This window comes from Prionailurus viverrinus, chromosome D4 (genome assembly GCF_022837055.1).
Source record: "Prionailurus viverrinus isolate Anna chromosome D4, UM_Priviv_1.0, whole genome shotgun sequence".
Classification (NCBI taxonomy): Eukaryota; Metazoa; Chordata; class Mammalia; order Carnivora; family Felidae; genus Prionailurus; species Prionailurus viverrinus.
The window spans coordinates 27,553,433-27,571,390 of NC_062573.1; the positions used below are offsets into that span (position 1 = coordinate 27,553,433).

Consider the following 17,958-nt stretch of genomic DNA (forward strand, 5'->3'; position numbering starts at 1 on the left):
AGTTAAATTTTCTCTTTCCTTTTTGTACTGCAGAGACTGCCAGGGATGGAAGAGCCAGCTCAACAAGCCGAAACCAAAGGGCTGCCCTGAGTCCTGTCGTCTCTTTGAATTTTAGTTTTCCAATTTGGTGCAGGGTCACTTACTGAAATGAAAGCGTGGACAATGGACAAATGTATTTTTACCTGTCTCATTGGAAAACCCAATTTATGACCTAGCATAACAGCTGCCGAATGATCAGCACGTCATGCTCAAAAGGTTCAAGAAATTATAATATAATTGCTGCTTGGAACCAATCCAGAGACTTCAGGGCAGGAGCTTGTCCTAAGCTCTGTTCCAGTTCTTGGGAATAGGGTCAGGCCCTGGGTGGCCCACCGATGCTGCCAGATTCGCAGGGCAGCACCCACGATGACGCGGCCCTTAAAGGCCATATGGCATTGAATCCTGCAGCCCTCTTGTATGGCAGATGAAGAGACTGGGGATGTGGGCGATGGGATTAGGTCACACTCTGAAGCTGAGGCACAGTCTCCAGACTAAGAGCCAGGTCTGCAGTTCTCAAAGGCAGGGAAAACCAGCCCCAGGTCAAGAGAAGCAGAACCCTCCCCCCACCCCACCCCTTTTTTTTTAAAGGAGGGGGCTACTTCTTTTGCAAACTCATCTTCCTCACCTTAAGGAAGGCGCTATTGGAGCCTTTGCTGTAGTAATCAAAGGCGCAAGAAGCAGAACCGTGTAAAAGGCCCGGCCGAGTTTCTTGCAATACAGGGATGAGTGAAGACATGGTGGTGATTCCCCACAGTTCAGACCTAGACTCTGGTGTACTCACTACGCTGCGCCCCCATTATCGCCAAGTACCCTCCCCAGTAGAATGTGAAAGGCATGTCCTTTGGAGCTTCGCCTTACTGAGGGTCCTTTGTCCCAGTCCGTGGGCCCTCGCTGCCTCTCCCCACATCCTCCCATTTCCAAAGCGGACCGGTGTGTACGCGGTGCGCTGGGAGGCTATGTATGCCTCTCCTGCCCTCTCTGTCCCTTCCACGTGGCTCTCAAATCCTCTCTTCAGTCCTGTTCTCAGGTCTCAGGGAAACTTAGTTCATGTGGAGAGCCGAGGTATCTATGAATTTTCGACCGAAAGCTCGGCTCACATGGCGGACACATATCGATCCACCCCGCCAGGATAGGCAGTCGCATGGCGAGCATGATAGGCGCCTCCACTGCCGGCTCCGAGCTGCCCCCCAGGATTGTAGCAAGGCCCCAGCGCTCCAAACTGGCCGGGCGATGTGCGCCCATAGAAGTCCACTGCGGTCTCAACGCCACCACTGCTGCCACCCGCGGGGGGCGAGGCGGGCCCCGCCAGCCGGCCAGCCGCTGCGAAGAGGGCACTGCCTGCGCCCTGCGGGTACGCGCCATCGGGGCCTGCGTAGGCGGCCGCGTAGGCAGAGGGGTTGGTAGGTCGGGCCCCCGCGCAGCCTGCAGGCTGGTAGCCGGTGGTGGCTGCAGACGCGCTGGCCGAGGCAAAGGCGCAGGAACCCGCGGGCCCCGACGACGCGGGGCCCAGTTCTGGACTGAGTGGCCGTTCAGGCACCAGGCCGAAGACGCGGCACGGTCCTGGCGACGCAGCGGGGTAGTAGACAGGGGGCGGCGCGGTAAGCGTCGGCGGGGCATAGCCTGCGTAGACGGCGCCGGGGTAAGACGGGCGCGCAGCGGGCACTGCTCCCGGGAAGATGGCGGCAGCGGCGGCGGCGGCGGCAGCGGCGGCGGCGGCCGCCGCGTCGTGCATGTAGGCTGGGTAAGTGGAGAGGTCCGAGCGCTTGAAGCGCTTGCGGCGGCGCAGGAAGCTGCCGCTCTCGAACATGTCCTCGGCGTTGGGGTCGAGCGCCCAGTAGTTGCCCTTGCCTGGACGGCCAGCCTCGCGCGGGATCTTGAGGAAGCAGTCGTTGAGCGTCAGGTTGTGGCGGATGCTGTTCTGCCACTTTTTGGGGTTGTCGCGGTAGAAGGGGAAACGCTCCGTAATGAACTTGTAGATGCCGCCTAGAGTGAGGCGGCGCTCAGGCGCGTGCGCAATGGCCATGGCAATGAGCGCAATGTAGCTGTAGGGTGGCTTTCCGCGCTGCAGGGGGCGCTTCCGCCGACGCCCACCGGTGCCGCGACCCGTGGCCTCAGTTGGGACCCCGGTCGCCGCCTCACTGCGCTCCTCCTTCACGGCCGCCAGCACCTCTGTCTGAGGCGGCGGCGGCGGCGGCCGACTCTCAGCCGTCATGGCGCAGCCGTCCCGCGTCCTGGGCGTCCCCGCCGCCCGCTACTGTCGAGGGGCGGGGGCGGGTCTCGGAGGCTGCGGGGCCGGGCTGCTGGCCAAAGGAGTGGGCCCTGGACCCCTCTGCGGAGAGCTCTGGGAGTCCTCGCGGGCTGGCACTCGGAGCACAGCTTCTCCAGGGGTGCGCTGGAGTCTTGGCGCTCTCGGTTTCCGGGCTGTCTCGGGGCAGACGGAGGCTCAGGAGTGTCCCGCCCACCGACGGCTCTGCTCGTGTTCTGGAGCTCGAGGCCAGGAGCCGGCAGCGGTGTCGGGAGCGGGACTAGGCCCTAGTCGCGGTCTGAAGGGCCCTTTGCGCGCTGGTGCCAGGCGGGCAAGGGGCCCGGAAACGGTCCAGGGCTGGGGCGCCTGCAGCTGGTCTGTGCCTCCCGCTGACCTGGGGCTAACCGTCGTCGAGTCCTGCGCCCAGAGGAAGCTGCGGGCCGGAAGGCCTGAAGCGAGGGCAGTTAGTGCAGACTTGGGGCACTCCGGTGGGGGCTGCCTAGACCGCGCCTGTGCGGCCCAGCCGGTGGAGGGTAAAGAGGCGAGCTGCAGGCGCAGCGCGGCGACTGTTCCTCTCCGCAGCTTTGGCCTCCGGCCGCCGAGACCGCAGGCGAGGCGCTCCCTTGCACACACCCGGACGGCTCCTCCCTCCACCGGCTTCTCTCCTTAAAGGCGCCAGGAAGCTTGGGGCGGCGCCCTGTCCCCTCCCGCCCCCGACCGCCCGCCCCCTGAGCCCGCGCGCACCTCTGCAGGTGGGAGCAGCGGTGGAGGCGCGGCGGGAGCCCCACAACGTCAGAGCTGGGAGGGCTCTCGGAGACCGCCCGGGGCCGGCCTCCCTACGTGCCGACGGGGAGACTGAGGCCGGGAGAGGCCGGGAACCGTCTCGGGAGACCTCGGCGCCGGAACTCAGAGCTTCTGGACTTTACCAGCCTCTGCAGAGGGCTGGGGCCCGCAGTGAAAGGACAGGCTCGCTTCATTTTTTATTGTCCAGAGAGGGTGAGAATTGGCGGAGGGGGCGCTTGGTTCTTGTGGGGCAGGGGATGGGGAAGGGAGACCTTCCAGGTGGCTGGCTCTTAAGATATTTCAAGGATGATTTTCAAACCCCAATCAGGGCTGCCTTGCCCATTGCCTGTCCAGTCCCTCATCTTTCAGACGGGGATTCCTAGGCCCCATAGAGGAGGTGACTTGCCCTGGCCTCACCGCGACTTTGCCGGCTAGCGGAGTCTCACACTTGCGTCTCTGTTAGGACTGCTCTTTGCCCCCTCTGTGCCTGAGGCAGCCACTTTCTCTTTTTGAGCCCCAGGTTCCTCGACTGCACGGAAGGTTTGCACCTCAAGAGACCTTCCGTTATCGACATTTAGGGAAAGGCCACCCCACCCCCACCATCTGTCTTTGGGTGACTCAGGACCCCTCTATATGACGGAAAGTGGCACACAGCTTAAAGAGGATGAAGGCTAGGCTTCTGTCCTCTCGTAGTAACCTCCTCCTCCAGTTCACCCAGGCCAGGGAGGGTTCCGCGTGGCTCCCAGGACCCCCGGGGACCTTCCCGCAGAGAGGCGCGAGGGCTGCGAGAGGCAGGGGCCGAGGTGAGGGCGCTCCAGGTGGGCACGTCTCCCGGGGGAAAGGACGGGCAGGGGGGACCCGTTTGCTTCGCGGGTGTCCGGTTTCTGAGTTCTTTTCCGGCCACCCCCCCAGGACGGGATCTCCCGCCTCAAGCGAGAGAGACTCCCAGCTGCGGCCGCCCCACTAGCCTGGGTTCTCTTTGTGGTCTTGCACAGGGACACCTCGGGCCCGTCCTTTGTCCCAAGCGGGGCCTCAATTTTCTCCTCTGTGAATTGGGGGCGGGAGGGCATATGCAGACCTCGGAGGAGACTCCTTCTGCCCTTAGGAATCCGGGCCTTGGCGCCGACTCCAGAGATTCCAGCCGGGGTGCAGCTTTCCGCGGGGCTGTGGGTGTAGGGCGTGGCGGAGCGAGTCTCCAGAGCGCGGGCGACACGTCCTCCAGGGGTTTTAGTCGCGTCCTTCGTGGCGGTGAGCTCTCTGTGGGTTGAGCCCCGCTGAGCATTGGGCAAGTACCTTCGGAAGAAAGAGGCAGAGAGCCCCGATCCTCGCTTGGCGGATTCGGGTTTGTAAACAGAAGCGCGGTTTGCGTGTAGACCTTCCTCAGCGGATGGGCGCTCGAACGACTGGAGAGTGCTTTTTCACTCGTTCAGCAAAACTCTCAGTTTCCTTCTAACAAAGTAACGAAAATGCGAAAATCCAGATTTCGATGTTACACATTTTTTTTGTTGTAAAATGGGGAAAAAAGTTTAAAACAATTTTATTTTTTTTTAATTTTTTTAACGTTTTTATTTATTTTGGGGACAGAGAGAGACAGAGCATGAACGGGGGAGGGGCAGAAAGAGAGGGAGACACAGAATCGGAAACAGGCTCCAGGCTCCGAGCCATCAGCCCAGAGCCTGACGCGGGGCTCGAACTCACGGACCGCGAGATCGTGACCTGGCTGAAGTCGGACGCTTAACCGACTGCGCCACCCAGGCGCCCCTAAAACAATTTTATTTTAACCAGATCACATCATAACAATATTTCAGTACTGAATTGTGTGGTTCTATTTTTAATGTTCTATTTTTAATTTTGGACCACTATCCTAACGTGTTTTCATAAATCAAATAATGTGATTCTGTAATTCTAAGCGTCCATGACCAGAAGCCTAAGCTCTTTAACTGTGATTATATTCCTATGACTTTAAGCCTCTGGTCAAATGTAAAAGTGTAGTCCTCATAATGAGATGCTGGGACTAAGATTTTGTGCCTGAAAATATGATGCTACTACTGGGAGCTGCGACTTCCTTAGTTTTTAGATATTTTCATAGGTCTGAAGTATATATTACTTAATTTGAATTCCTGCCTAAGAATGTCTGATTAGAAGATTGGGGTCCTATAAATCCACACCTCTATTCTTTCTTAATTCCAAAATGTTAGTAGTAGTGGATCCAAAGAATTACCAAATGTCAGTACTGCATCCACTATTCTGTAACTCAAAAACTCTAATTCTGATAATTCTTATAATATTTGTGACCGTATGCTTTAATGGTTGGTCCTATGACTTTATGAGTCTTTACTTTTAAGCCCCAATGGCTATAGTTAGAAGCCTCGTGTCTCAGGATATCTTGATCCTCAAAGTTTTGTGTCTGTGAGCCCATTCTTCTAGAATCCTGACTCCTCTTTCTCGGATTTTGCTGCTACAGAGCCACACCTGTGCATCAGACCAAGTGTTAGCATCCTGAGATTAGAATTCCTAAGGTCAAGATTTTCATGATCAAAGGAGCCTTAAGATTCTATTTCATAGACGTTTTATTTTAATAATACATTTCGGGGCGCCTGGGTGGCGCAGTCGGTTAAGCGTCCGACTTCAGCCAGGTCACGATCTTGCAGTCGGTGAGTTCGAGCCCCGCGTCAGGCTCTGGACTGATGGCTCAGAGCCTGGAGCCTGTTTCCGATTCTGTGTCTCCCTCTTTCTCTGCCCCTCCCCCATTCATGCTCTGTCTCTCTCTGTCCCAAAATAAATAAACGTTGAAAAAAAATTTTTAATAATACATTTCAAAATTTTGTGCTTTGAAGATTCCAAAAACCCATGATGCAAAATTTGAATTAAATGAGTTTACTGTTTGGATGAAAACTTATACAAATTGATCCCCCTTGATGCCTGGGCATTTTTCCCCCTTTTCTCTGGTCAAGTCCTCCCTCTTCTCTGGTGCAGTGTTTCTTAACATTTGTGGGGGCAGCAGACATCACTGACAACCATTTGGAAGCTTGGAGATCATCCTCCTAGTTTAGCAGGGGTGGGTTGGTGCCGATGTGGGCGGCTGCTGGGTGATTTCCATCTCCTTTGCACCTGCTTCCAGCCCTGCGTGTATTCCTCTTTTGGGAAAACCCCAAAGGCCATTTTACATTCAGTTTTTAGGGGGACGGCGGGGGGTGGGGGAGAATGCTGGTGGTTTGTAGGAGACCTTGCAGCTCTTCTCCCAACAACTACTTTCCCCAGTTTTAAAGTGTCCTTGGAGGGTTTGTAAATAAAAAGGAGGGGATCCACAGAGTTATGGAAAATTCCTCCATATCTTGACCCAAATGATGCAGATGCAAAGGTAACTAGCTCTTCTCCCTAAGGAAATCTTGGAAATACAAGCCGGAAGGAAACTAGGCCCAGATTGCCAAAGGGATTGCTTAAAGTCTTGCAGAGGTGGTAGTGAGCTGCAAGGGAAACTTGCATCTTGGGCTCCTTATCTCCTGGGCCCACAGCCTCTGTGTCTTTCCCTGAGCTCTCAGAGCCTCAGCTGTGCTTACTGGCCTGGACTGGGTCACTCTCCTAAGCAAATGACAATGGAAACTTCAGGTCCTGATGCTTGCAAATCAGATCCAAGAATCTTGGGACCTTAGGAATACAGTGACCTCTGTTTGGTTTACTCTGGGACAATCAGTCAGGGTCAGCAGGCTGTATGGCTTCAGAGAACATCAGAACAAGACACTGCCACAAAGGGAGCCCGTGTCCCACTCATTACTGGCCCAGAGGACTTGAGCCATCTGCTACTCTTTCAGACCTCAGTTTCCCTATCTGTGAAGTGGGACATCTCCTACCTGTTGCCCTTCTTCCGGAGAAAAGAGAGGATGGAGTAGGACGCGTCACTGACCCGTGATTGTTTTCTCCGCCTTTTAAATTGTTTTCAGGGCAAAACTTCGATCTGGGGGGAAAAAAGCTGCTGGGGGAAAGTCAAGTCGTTCTCACTTATGGACGGAGATAAGACGCACTCCTTGAAGAAGCAGCGGTTGATTAAAGTTCAACGTTTTCGGCAGTTTAGCCCAGGGTGTTTAGACTTCCAGGCCCCTTGGGTGTGGTTTCTTTCCACGCATAGCGCGGCTCAGGGACCCCTGGAGCTGGGTCGGGGCAACCGGACTCTGAGCCATTGGTTCACTTAAACTCCGTGAACGCAGAATTATAGTCACTGCCGGAGACAGCTTGGAGGAACTGGGACCCAGAGAGGGGTGCCCTCTGCTTCCCGCCACCCTGCCTAGCTAGCACTGCCAGCAGCTTCCCGACTCACCCCCACGAAGCGTCTCGCGTCGTTCTTTGCTCCCAATCCCTGCTCCACAACCTTTTCCCAACCCTGCCGGCCAGTCCCCGGGGCGGGGAGCTCAGGAGCCGACTCGGACATCCAGGAGCTCAGCCGTGGCGGCAATAGGGCAAGCTGGCTCCGAGAGCGCGCGGACTTGGCCCACCGCTCACGGCGAGTCTGGGGCAAAGTGCAGCCTGAGCTCTTCCTCGACCTTGCCTGCGCCCCACTCTCTCCCGCTCAGCGCGCGTTCCCCGCCAGGACCGAGGAACTCTAGGCGCGATCCTCGTAGCCTCAGAAGGAGCCGGCCGCCGGGCGGGAGAGAGCTCGGCGTTGGCGGTGGACTCTCCTGGGAAAGCAAAGGACCCGGTCTGAGATGGCAATGAGAGCAACAGCCTGGGTCTTCTCAGCCGGCCGGCGGGCGCACGTCCTTAGATTCTGGCACCGTGGGCGCAGGAGCAGCGCTCTGGGATCGTCGGGCGTCCGGGTTTGTTAGATTTTTCCGTGCTCTATGTACGGCTTTGGGACTCGGAGAAGCCCGCAATTGGCACGTAAAATTATGGATGTTTATGTTGGGAGATAGAGTTCTTGGTTTGCAAGACAATCTCAAAAGGGCTGTTGATTACTCCCCTTTCTCCCTCAAAGGGGAAATGCACTAGACAGCATTCTAATTCAACCACCTGAGGCACACAGGAAGAGACCGGGACCTGTTCCCCCTCTTCAAGCCAGGCTTGTCCTAGAACCGAGGCCTCCGATTGGGATCCTTGATGTCCCCTGCCGCCTGGCACTTGAGTTCATCAGGATGGTTTGCTGATAGCTGGGTCCAGGTCCCCCGGGTGGGGAGTGGGGTGGGGCTGGGGTGGTTAGAGTTTGGCACGGTGCCTCAGGCAGGCCCCTCTGAGAACCCAATACCGCTGGCTGGCTGGTTGCTCAGGGCCATGGTCTGGGGAACTGGAAGACAGTGTATGCCGGAAGCATGTGCAGGTGGTCCAACTCTCCTCTGGCCTCTTTCCTTAGGGCATTTTTGGGCTTCTGTATATCTCCAGGCCTGGGAGTGTGTGTCTCTCTCCAGTCTCACCATCTGGCTTTCTGCCTCTGTGTATGAGTAAGACCGCGCCCATCTTCCCCTTCCAGCCCGCTGGTGGGAAGTAAGGGGGGCTGCACACTCCAGCCAGGGCCAGGCTGCCCACGCCAGTCTCTTCCCTCCCAGGGGATGGTGTGGACAGCGGCAAGGAGGGATGGAGGGACGTCCAGCCAGGAGGATGCTACAGCTGGTGGGCGTCCTGATCCTTGGCCTTTCTGCCCAAAGGCCTCTCAGAGTCCCTCACTACCCCCCACCTCTGCTGAGGTGAAGGGACACAGAGTAATCTGGTGCCAGCCTTCCAGACAAGTCTAAGGCCCCAAACTGTCCTCAGTAGGGCACTCCCACTGTCTGTCTCTGCAGAAACCAAGCCACGTGGCTGCTTAAAGATCCTCAGTGGCTCCCCTTGATCCAAGGCCAGATCACATGGCCCTTCCCTGGCCTGGCTACACAATGCAGCCCCTTCCCACCTGTCCTCTTTTACTTGGTCTCCACTGCCCCCAACTTCGGAGTACTTCCAGCAAGTGTTCTCCAGTTCCCTTGGGTAAGTTCACGCCCTCAGACTGGAAAAGCTGCCCCCATCCCCACCTCAGCTTAAACGTCTCCTCTTCTGGGAAGTCCTCCTTTTTATGCCTGAGTAAGTCGAACACTCCCTTTTTGAACCTGCCCCAGCATGTTTGGATTTGGGCACTTGTCACATGTTTGGTGGTGTAATGATTTGGTTAATGTGACTGTTCTTCTCTGGGAGCTCCTTCGTGGCAGGAACTGGGATCTCATGGAGCTGGGCACCCGGGTCACAAACATAGGGCCTGGCACAAGGTACAATGTGGCCCTGCTGTGAGAGCCAGTCACCCGCTCCTGGGTCACTTCCTGTTTCTACCTCTTCCTAGCTCTGTGACCTTTGGCTACTTAGCCACTCTCAGCCTCAACTTTTCGATCTATAAAATGGGGATGATACTAATGTCATAAAAGAGTTGTGAAGGTTACTGATATCGCAGTACTCTTCTATGTGCACACACTGTTTTAAAACTCTTTACATACTTTAAATACATGAATGTATCATAAAACCTGCAGATCTCAGGCTTGTTACTAACTGGACCTTGGGGGTACATCCAGGAGAGCGGGCAGAGCACTGGATCTGAAAGGCATGATTAGATATGCCATCTAGCCTGGTGTATGTCTACAGAAAGAGGGGTGTCACAGGTGATAAGCAGGAAATGAGGGAAGGGCCTTGGGTTTGCATGCAGTCTGGGTTTCTGCCCAGGCAGATCTGGCCCAACCTTTTGGCAGGAGGGTGGGGGAAGGCTTCAGCATTGGGCTGGGTATATTCATAGGCATATTCTTTAGTTCTGAAACTGTCCATGTGCTCCACCCATAGGGTAGGACTCCAGGGGCTGTGGGGCCAGTTAGGGGATCTGGGCTTGCCCTCCTGATCGTGTTTGGACATGCTCCAAAAGTAGGGAGGAGGTGAGAGACTGCTGCTGGGGTCCCTTTAGGGGCTCTTACTTTCTGTGGGTGGTGTATGTGGCTTTCTAATATTTCCTGAGCTCTGGCCTAGGGCTTTTTCAACGTTCTAACTTTCTCATAGACGCCTACTATTTCCTATTTGTGGTTTGCGGAGCTGCCTCTGATTGTGAGCACAGTTTTCTGGCCAGGGATGATTGGGATTGGCTTTACCCAATGAATAAGATGGTGCAGACTCAGATATGCAGCTCCATCTCGTTTAGGTTCGCTTTGCTGACCATCTCCTAGTATTCCTCCTTCCTTGGGAAATGGGTTTCTGTCCTTTATGGTATTGAAAAAAAAAAAAAAAACAGACTAGCAGCAATGGAAGATTTTCACCAAGAAGAAAAGAGTGTGTCCTTCAACACCACACCCTAGTTCTGTTCAGCATTTTGTCCACAATTTAGAAAACCTAGAAGGCAAGCTGATCGAGCTTGTGGCTGACCACGCTGAGGTGCTGATGCTGGTAGCTGATAGATGCAAGACTCAGAATAATCACCAGGTTGGGAGACTGAGCCAAAACCAACAAAGGAAATATTTTAAAAACTGTTATGAAAACATTGTAACATTACAGGAGACAAAACAGGAAGAAAAAAGTCACTCACATGCCAATTACCTATCATTCACCTACTAGGTTTTCCTATGTTCTGTTTTTTTTTCTCCTTTGTATTCTTACACATGTATGTATGTTTGCATAGGTGTTATCATTGTATGTGTACAATTCTGTAGTCTTTGTACACAACGCATTTGCATTATTTTGTAAACGTAACTACATGTTGCCCCTTACTTTCCATTTTTCATCTATAATTGTGAATAAAATGGTCTGGTGTTGATTTAACCCTGTCATACTGGCTGGGCGATTAGGTAATTCCCAATACCTTTGATATAGGTGGTCCTACTATGAAGGTGTTTGTATAAAGAACTTCTTATTTCTTTTGAAATATCCTTTAAGATAAATTCCTAAGAGTAAGATTTGTGGTACCAGCTCTAAATATAATGGTACCAAATGGTACCAGGTCTTGCAACTTACCATAATCAAGATAATCAAGGGGCGCCTGGGTGGCTCAATCAGTTAAGTGTCCGACTTTGGCTCAGGTCATGATCTTGTGCCCTGTGAGTTCTAGACCTGTGTTGGGTTCTGTGCTGACAGCTCAGAGCCTGGAGCCTGCTTCGGATTCTGTGTGTGTGTCTCTCTCTGCCCCTCCCCTACTTGTGCTCTGTCTGTGTCTCTCTCTCTCTCTCTCTCAAAAATAAATATTAACAAATTGTTTAAATAAAAAAATAATCAAGATAATTAACATATCCATCACCCCTAAAATTTCCTTGTACCACTTGTGATTGATTTATCTGCCCCACCCTGCCACCATCCAAAGACAATCACTGATCTCCTTCTGTCACTATAGACTATTTTACATTTTATAGAATTTATATAAATGGAATAACACACTGTATTCTTTTTGTCTGGCTGCTTTCACTCACCATATTTATTTTGATTCTCATCCATGTTGTGATATCAATACTCAATTCCCTTAATTTTTTTTTTTTTTTTTTGCTAAATAGTATTCTATTATAGGGATAAATCACAATTTGTTTATCTTTTCACTTGTTGGTGGACATTTGAATTGTTTCCATTTTTGGCTTTTACAAACAAAGCTGCTATGAATAGTTGTGTAGAAGTCTTTGTGTGGCCACATGTTTTTATTTCTCTTGGGTAAATACCTAAGAGAGGAATGGCTAGGTCAGAGATGGGAGATGTATGTTTAGGTTTTTAAGAAATTGCCAAACTTTTGTCACAAAGTGGTTGTATTTTGTTCATTTCTACTAGCAGTATATGAGAGAATTCTAGTTGCTCTATCTCCTTACCAACATTTGATATATTCAGTCTTTTAAAATTTTGCTCTTTTTAGTGAGTATGTGCTGGTATCTCAGTGTAGCTTTAATTTGCGTTTCCCTCATGACTAATAATATATTTATTATTTATTGCTGTGTAACAAATTACCCCCAAATCATCGGCTTAAACAGCAAACATTATCTCACAGTTTCTCTGGGCCGGGAATCTGGGTGTGGCTTAGCTGGGTGTGCCTAGCAGAACTGACCCATCTGAGTTTGAAATTGCTTTGGAGTGATGCTGGTTGCAGGAAGAGTGGAGAGGGGAACTGAATGGACAAAGGGCTGGAAACGAGGGCAGAAGAAAACTGAATTAACAGACTGGAAAGAATTATCCTTCAGAACAAGGTAGTGGTTCTGAGCCAAATGTCAGGCTGTAGCTCTCCTACAGGTTGGAGGAGTTTGTTCCTGATGATTCTGGGAAACAGAACATTTGTTGAGCAGGGTACCTGTATCAGGATCTATATGTTAGTTCATTTAATCAGTCCTCGGAACAGTCCCATTTTACAGATTTAGAAATCAAGATCTGAGAGGCCAAATAAAACTTGGCCAAGTCTGTATACCTGAGGTGGATTTAAGCTCTGTCTGTTTCTTGCCAGACACTGAGGTCTTTTATCACAGTACCCTAGTATATTCGTGTATTATTACACTTCTGCCTCTGCCTCTCTGTATCCTTTGCCTCCAGGGCCAGTGAGATTTCTCTGAGCAAGTTCTAGTGGTCAGTAAGGAAGTCCAACTCCTCCATCACTCAAGTCTCTAGTTGTGGTAGCCTGGGTTCTCTTTGGAGCTTGAGCTGTGTTGCAAAACCTCCCACCTTCCCCCGTGTCTGACAGGCTTCAGTGGCTTCTGTAAGGTTGGCCTCACTCAGTAAGAGGACTGTAGGTCTTAGCTCTGGCTACCTCCATGAATGATTTTTGCCCCATAATGAAAGTCACTGTGGCCTGGCCCAATATGTCCTCTGCCCTGTCAGCATCCCCTGTTATACGGTTATAACACCCATAGACACAATGCATCTTGGATGTGAAACCACTTCAAGTTTTAGCTCCAAGTGGTGAGTGGGTTTGAGAAGGTCCAATTTCCTCTCCAGCCTTAGTTTCTTCAGCTGTCAAATCAAGGAGGAAGATCTGGTTGGCAAGATTAGTACCCCATGGAAGAAAAGACTACAAAGTCTGCTCCAGTCTCCAAGAGCACTAGACATTGTCTATTGATTACATCATTCACAGGTCTTCATTAAAGCTGTGTCACAAATAAAATGCAAATTCATTTACAGATGATACTGAAGTTTTGGTCATTTTTTGGACATGAAACATTTCTCAATGTTTATAAAAAAAAGTGTATCTACCTTACATGTATGTGTGCATGTTTTGAGAACTGTGGAATTTATACTTGTTAAGAAAATCATTTGTCAAAATGATTGAGAAGCACTAAGAGATTCTCTATCATCTCTCTAGCCCGATGGAGCAATATTAAACATATTTAACAACTAGGATGTTATTCAATGAGTGTAAAATTACAGTGATACAAGATGAATAAGTTATAGAGATGTGCTGTGGGACATAGGGCCTACAGTTAACAATACAGTGTTGTGCACTTAAAAATTTGTTAAGAGGGTACATTACATGTTAAATGTTCTTACCGCCCACACAGGTACAATGATTCTTTTGGAGAAGATAGATGTGTATGTTATTTGGGGTGATAGTATTCACTAGTGTACCCAAATATCCAAACTCATCAAAATGTGTGCACTAACTGTGTGCTATTTTTTGTGTACCTATTACACCTCAATAAAGCTGTTAAAAAAAAAAAACAAACAAACAACAAGACAGGGGTATTGACCAATCAGAATGTATGCACTGTAACACCTGGCAATCAGAATGAAGGACTGCACTACAGCATCCCTCCCCAGTGTTTCAAGCTTTAACCCTTTAGTTGTAGAATCTTTGTGTTTCCGGAGAATCCCAATGGAGGTCCTGAGACAACCAAGAGAGCTGGGAGCATGGGTAGGGGTGGGGGTGGGAGTTTGGGCAGTCACTGCTTATCTATGGCGCATCTCAGTATTTTGGTGTCTCAGTGTTCATCGATTGCATGTGGGTCATCCTTCCAACTGCTGCACCAAGATGGCATATGATGCCTGGACTTGGACTCTTGGGCTCTTACATCCCTGTACAGCTGACTCTCCATGGCCAGAGCCCACCTGGTAGCAGTGCACTGCACCAGCCTACCCCAAATTTGACTTGAAAATGCTGGGCAGGGGCGCCTGGGTGGCTCAGTCGGTTCAGCGTCTGACTTCGGCTCAAGTCATGATCTCGCGGTCCGTGAGTTTGAGCCCCGCGTCAGCTCAGAGCCTGGAGCCTGTTTTGGATTCTGTGTCTCCCTCTCTCTCTGACCCTCCCCTGTTCACGCTCTGTCTCTCTCTGTCTCAAAAATAAATAAACGTTAAAAAATTAAAAAAAAAAAAAAAAAAAGAAAATGCTGGGCAGTTTTCCACCCAGGTGGTAAACTTGTGACCCTCCAAATCTGGTTTCGGTGGACTGAGTTAATCTCCTCTTCACTACCTGTGTACAAGTGAGCTGTGTAAAGGAAAGGAGGCAGGATTTGGGGTCAGGAGTTAGTTCTGGGTTCACATCTCAATTCTGCTGCTTTTCTCCATACACCTTCTGGGGATGAAGTCCTCCAGGATTTCATTCCTGTGACCTCAGCTTTGTAGTCAGTTAATGAGATGGTGACATCTGTCCTGTCCCTCTCATAGGGTTGTGTTGAGGTTTAAATGACAGGAGGGAGGGGAAGTGCTTTGCGAACTATAAAGCACTGCACATAGGGCGCCTGGGTGGCTCAGTCAGTTAAGCTTCCAACTTGGGCTCAAGTCATGATCTCAAGGCTTGTGAGTTCGAGTCCCTCATCAGGCTCTGTGCTGACAGCTCGGAGCCTGGAGCCTGCTTCGGATTCTGTCTCCCTCTCTCTCTCCCCCTCCCCCATTCATGCTCTGTCTCTCTCTGTCTCTGAAAAATAAGCATTAACAAAAATTAAAGCTCTGTGCACACATGAGCAAGTCTCTGTTCCATAGACTAGATCTGACTGTTGAGAATGTTGTTTGTCTGCTTCTGATTGAATTGGGGATTACGGATCTGAATGTTCCCTGACTATTCTCAAATGTGACCATAATACAGCTCCAGCTTTTTATGAGGAGAGGGAGGGTAGGTTGCAGAAAGTGAATCTTTCTTTTCCCTTAACTCTGCAATATCAGAGCTGACATTGGCTGCTAGAGAGTACCTAATTTATCTCCTTCATTTAATTTTTTTAATGTTTATTCATTATTTTTGAGAGAGACAGAGAGAGAGAGAGAGAGAGAGAGAGAGAGAGAGAGAGAGACCAGGGGAGGGGCAGAGAGAGAGGGAGACACAGAATCTGAAGCAGGCTCCAGGCTCTGAGCTGTCAGCACAGAGCCCGATGCGGGGCTTGAACTCAAGGACTGTGAGATCATGACCTGAGCCAAAGTCAGATGCTTAACCGAATGAGTCACCCAGGCACCCCTCATCCCCTTCATTTTCTTTTCTTTTTTTTTTTTTCAACGTTTATTTATTTTTGGGACAGAGAGAGACAGAGCATGAACGGGCGAGGGTCAGAGATAGAGGGAGACACAGAATCGGAAACAGGCTCCAGGCTCTGAGCCATCAGCCCAGAGCCCGACGCGGGGCTCGAACTCATGGACCATGAGATCGTGACCTGGCTGAAGTCGGACGCTTAACCGACTGCGCCACCCAGGCGCCCCCATCCCCTTCATTTTCTAAATGGGGTTGCTGAGGTCCAGAGAGGGCCAGTGAGTGGCCCAAGGCCACACAGTGAGTGAGTGATGAAGCCAGAACCAGGTCTGATGCCCTTCATCACAACATGTGATGTGTCTTGTGGCAAACCACTCATTCACATTTTCATTCATTCAACAGCATTATTGCATCCCTACTCAGTGCTGGGTCGTGTGCTGTTTTGGGGGTAGACAAGCCAGGTGCAATTCTGCTCTCTAGTTGCTCAGGACACAGGGCAGAGAATGCTCTTTCCAAGTCCTAAGAGGGGACCAGATAAAGTGTTATCCCTGTAGGTCGGGCAACCTCTTCTGGGGATGGGGGTGGTTTTTGAGAACAGTCAGAAAGTGTGGTGATGAAGCTTGGCGATGCCACCCTAACACCAGTGAACAACCAACCATCCTCACCTGCCTGTCTTGTTCAGTTTTCCCCAGCCATTCACATTGCAGATGCAGGTGTTGAGTCCCCAGGAAGGAAAGGGATATGACCAGGGGCACAGAACTGGAAGGTGCCAGTGCCACTTTGAAAACAGAGTGTGATGCCAAGGCCTTGTGGATCTTGTGAAATGGTCCAATTTAGGTAGGAAGAGCACGAGTTTGGGTGCTGAAGATACCTGGGTTCCAATCCCAGCTCTGCCATCTCCCAGCTGTGTGAGTTTGGGCAGGTTACTATTTTGAGGACTGTTTTCTCATGTGCAAAATAGAGATCATGGGGTACTTACCTTACAGGGCTCCTGTGAAGGTGAAATCAGTGCCTGGGAGCAGAGCTCCTAGCTAGTGTCCAGCGTGCGGTGAGTACCTGATTTGTGTTTTTCTTTGCTGTCCTACCAGCCCTTGATGTGGGTGGCTTGTCAATAGCTGAGGGCCCAATCACTCCTGGCCATCTGCGCCTGAGTCCTGTGCTTTCATGGAGAAAGGTCTGGAAGATGTTCCTCAGTTGAATAATAAGGGTGGTGGCAAAGGTGGGGTTCGCTGAAGGCTCAGGCTTGAAAGCTGGGCCCTCTCCCCCAAAGTGCTCTCTGTCTCTCCCTGTCTCTGCCTGTCTGTCTCTCTCTCATGGGTAGGGCCTGCTCAAAGCTCCCTTAGGCCCAGTTTGGATGCCCGGAGTTGCTGCCATGCCTGACTGCACGGGCTGTCAGTTTTGCCTTGTTCCTGCTGCATTCCGGCTTCGTATGTCAGCACCTCATGAAAATCTTCCAGGTCCTGGCTTTGAATAGCCCCTTGGCTGCCTGGGAGTGAAGAGGCTGCTTCTGTTTTGCCTGTCAAATCATCTGCTTTGTCTGTCTACGGGCAGGTAAGCCGGGTCCCCTTACATAATACCGACCGGGCCATCACTGTCAGGGCTGATTTTGTCCTGCTCAGGCTGAACAAACAGCCATTCAGACCCACCAGCAGAGGCCATGCGTGGCAGGAGCTATTCTTCTGATGCAGTTTGATGACAGGCTCTGAGCAGATGCGGAGTGCCCCAGTGGAGAGGGAGCTGAGCTCCGACTTGCCTCTCCCAGCCACTGCAAATCCTCCTTTCCTAGCTGAGTCAAACCTTCCAAAGGACTCCCACGTTCCCTCTTTGCTCGCTGGGCATGCAATACAGGGAGTGGGCAAAATGAAACGAGAGGGGGACCCTGATATACAAAGAAAACATACGGAGAGCCTGATAACCTGCCAGATTTCTTCCTTTGCCGTAACTGCCAGGGGCTCTGGAACAAATTTAGTACTGGAGGCAATAATTACCTCATCCCAATCGCCTGATAACATCTTATTTATTTATTTATTTATTTATTTATTTATTTATTTACTATTTGAGAGAGAGAGAGTGCGCCTTGAGTGGGGGAGGGGCGGAGAGAGAGAGAGACACACACACACACACACACACAGAGAGAGAGAGAGAGAGAGAGAGAATCTCAAGGAGGTTCTACCCTGTCATCACAGAGCTCCATCTCAAGAACCATGAGATCACGACCTGAGCTGAAATCAAGAGTCCGACACTTACCCAACTGAGCCACCCAGGTGACCCCCCCCTCCATAACATTTTTTAATCAATCTTTCTTTAATGTATTTTTTATTATGGTAAAATACACGTAACATTAAAGTTACCATTAATGACATTTGGTACATTCACATGCTGTGCAACCATTGCCCTTCTCTAGCTACAGAACTTTTTTTTATCACCCCAGAAGGAAACTGTTTACTCATTAAGCAGTCATTTTCCATTCATTAACTTTTGAGACAGCACAAGTATCCTTGTGAAGGGTAGGGTAGGGTAGGGTGTATGGTCTGTAAACGAAAAGAATAAGAAGAGA

General features: G+C 51.0%; 1 protein-coding gene across 1 annotated transcript; it reads right to left on the bottom strand.

Annotated features, from left to right (window-relative positions):
• Positions 1 to 1,132: 1,132 nt before the first annotated feature.
• On the bottom strand, positions 1,133 to 2,251 carry FOXE1 (forkhead box E1). The gene has a single exon (XM_047828940.1). It carries the CDS (start codon positions 2,249 to 2,251, stop codon positions 1,133 to 1,135), a length of 1,119 nt encoding a protein of 372 aa, XP_047684896.1.
• Between the last annotated feature and the right edge of the window lie 15,707 nt (positions 2,252 to 17,958).

Bases quoted from the DNA above. Each gene is read 5' to 3' on its own strand.
- FOXE1 (XM_047828940.1), bottom strand. From the start codon at position 2,251: ATGACGGCTGAGAGTCGGCCGCCGCCGCCGCCGCCTCAGACAGAGGTG.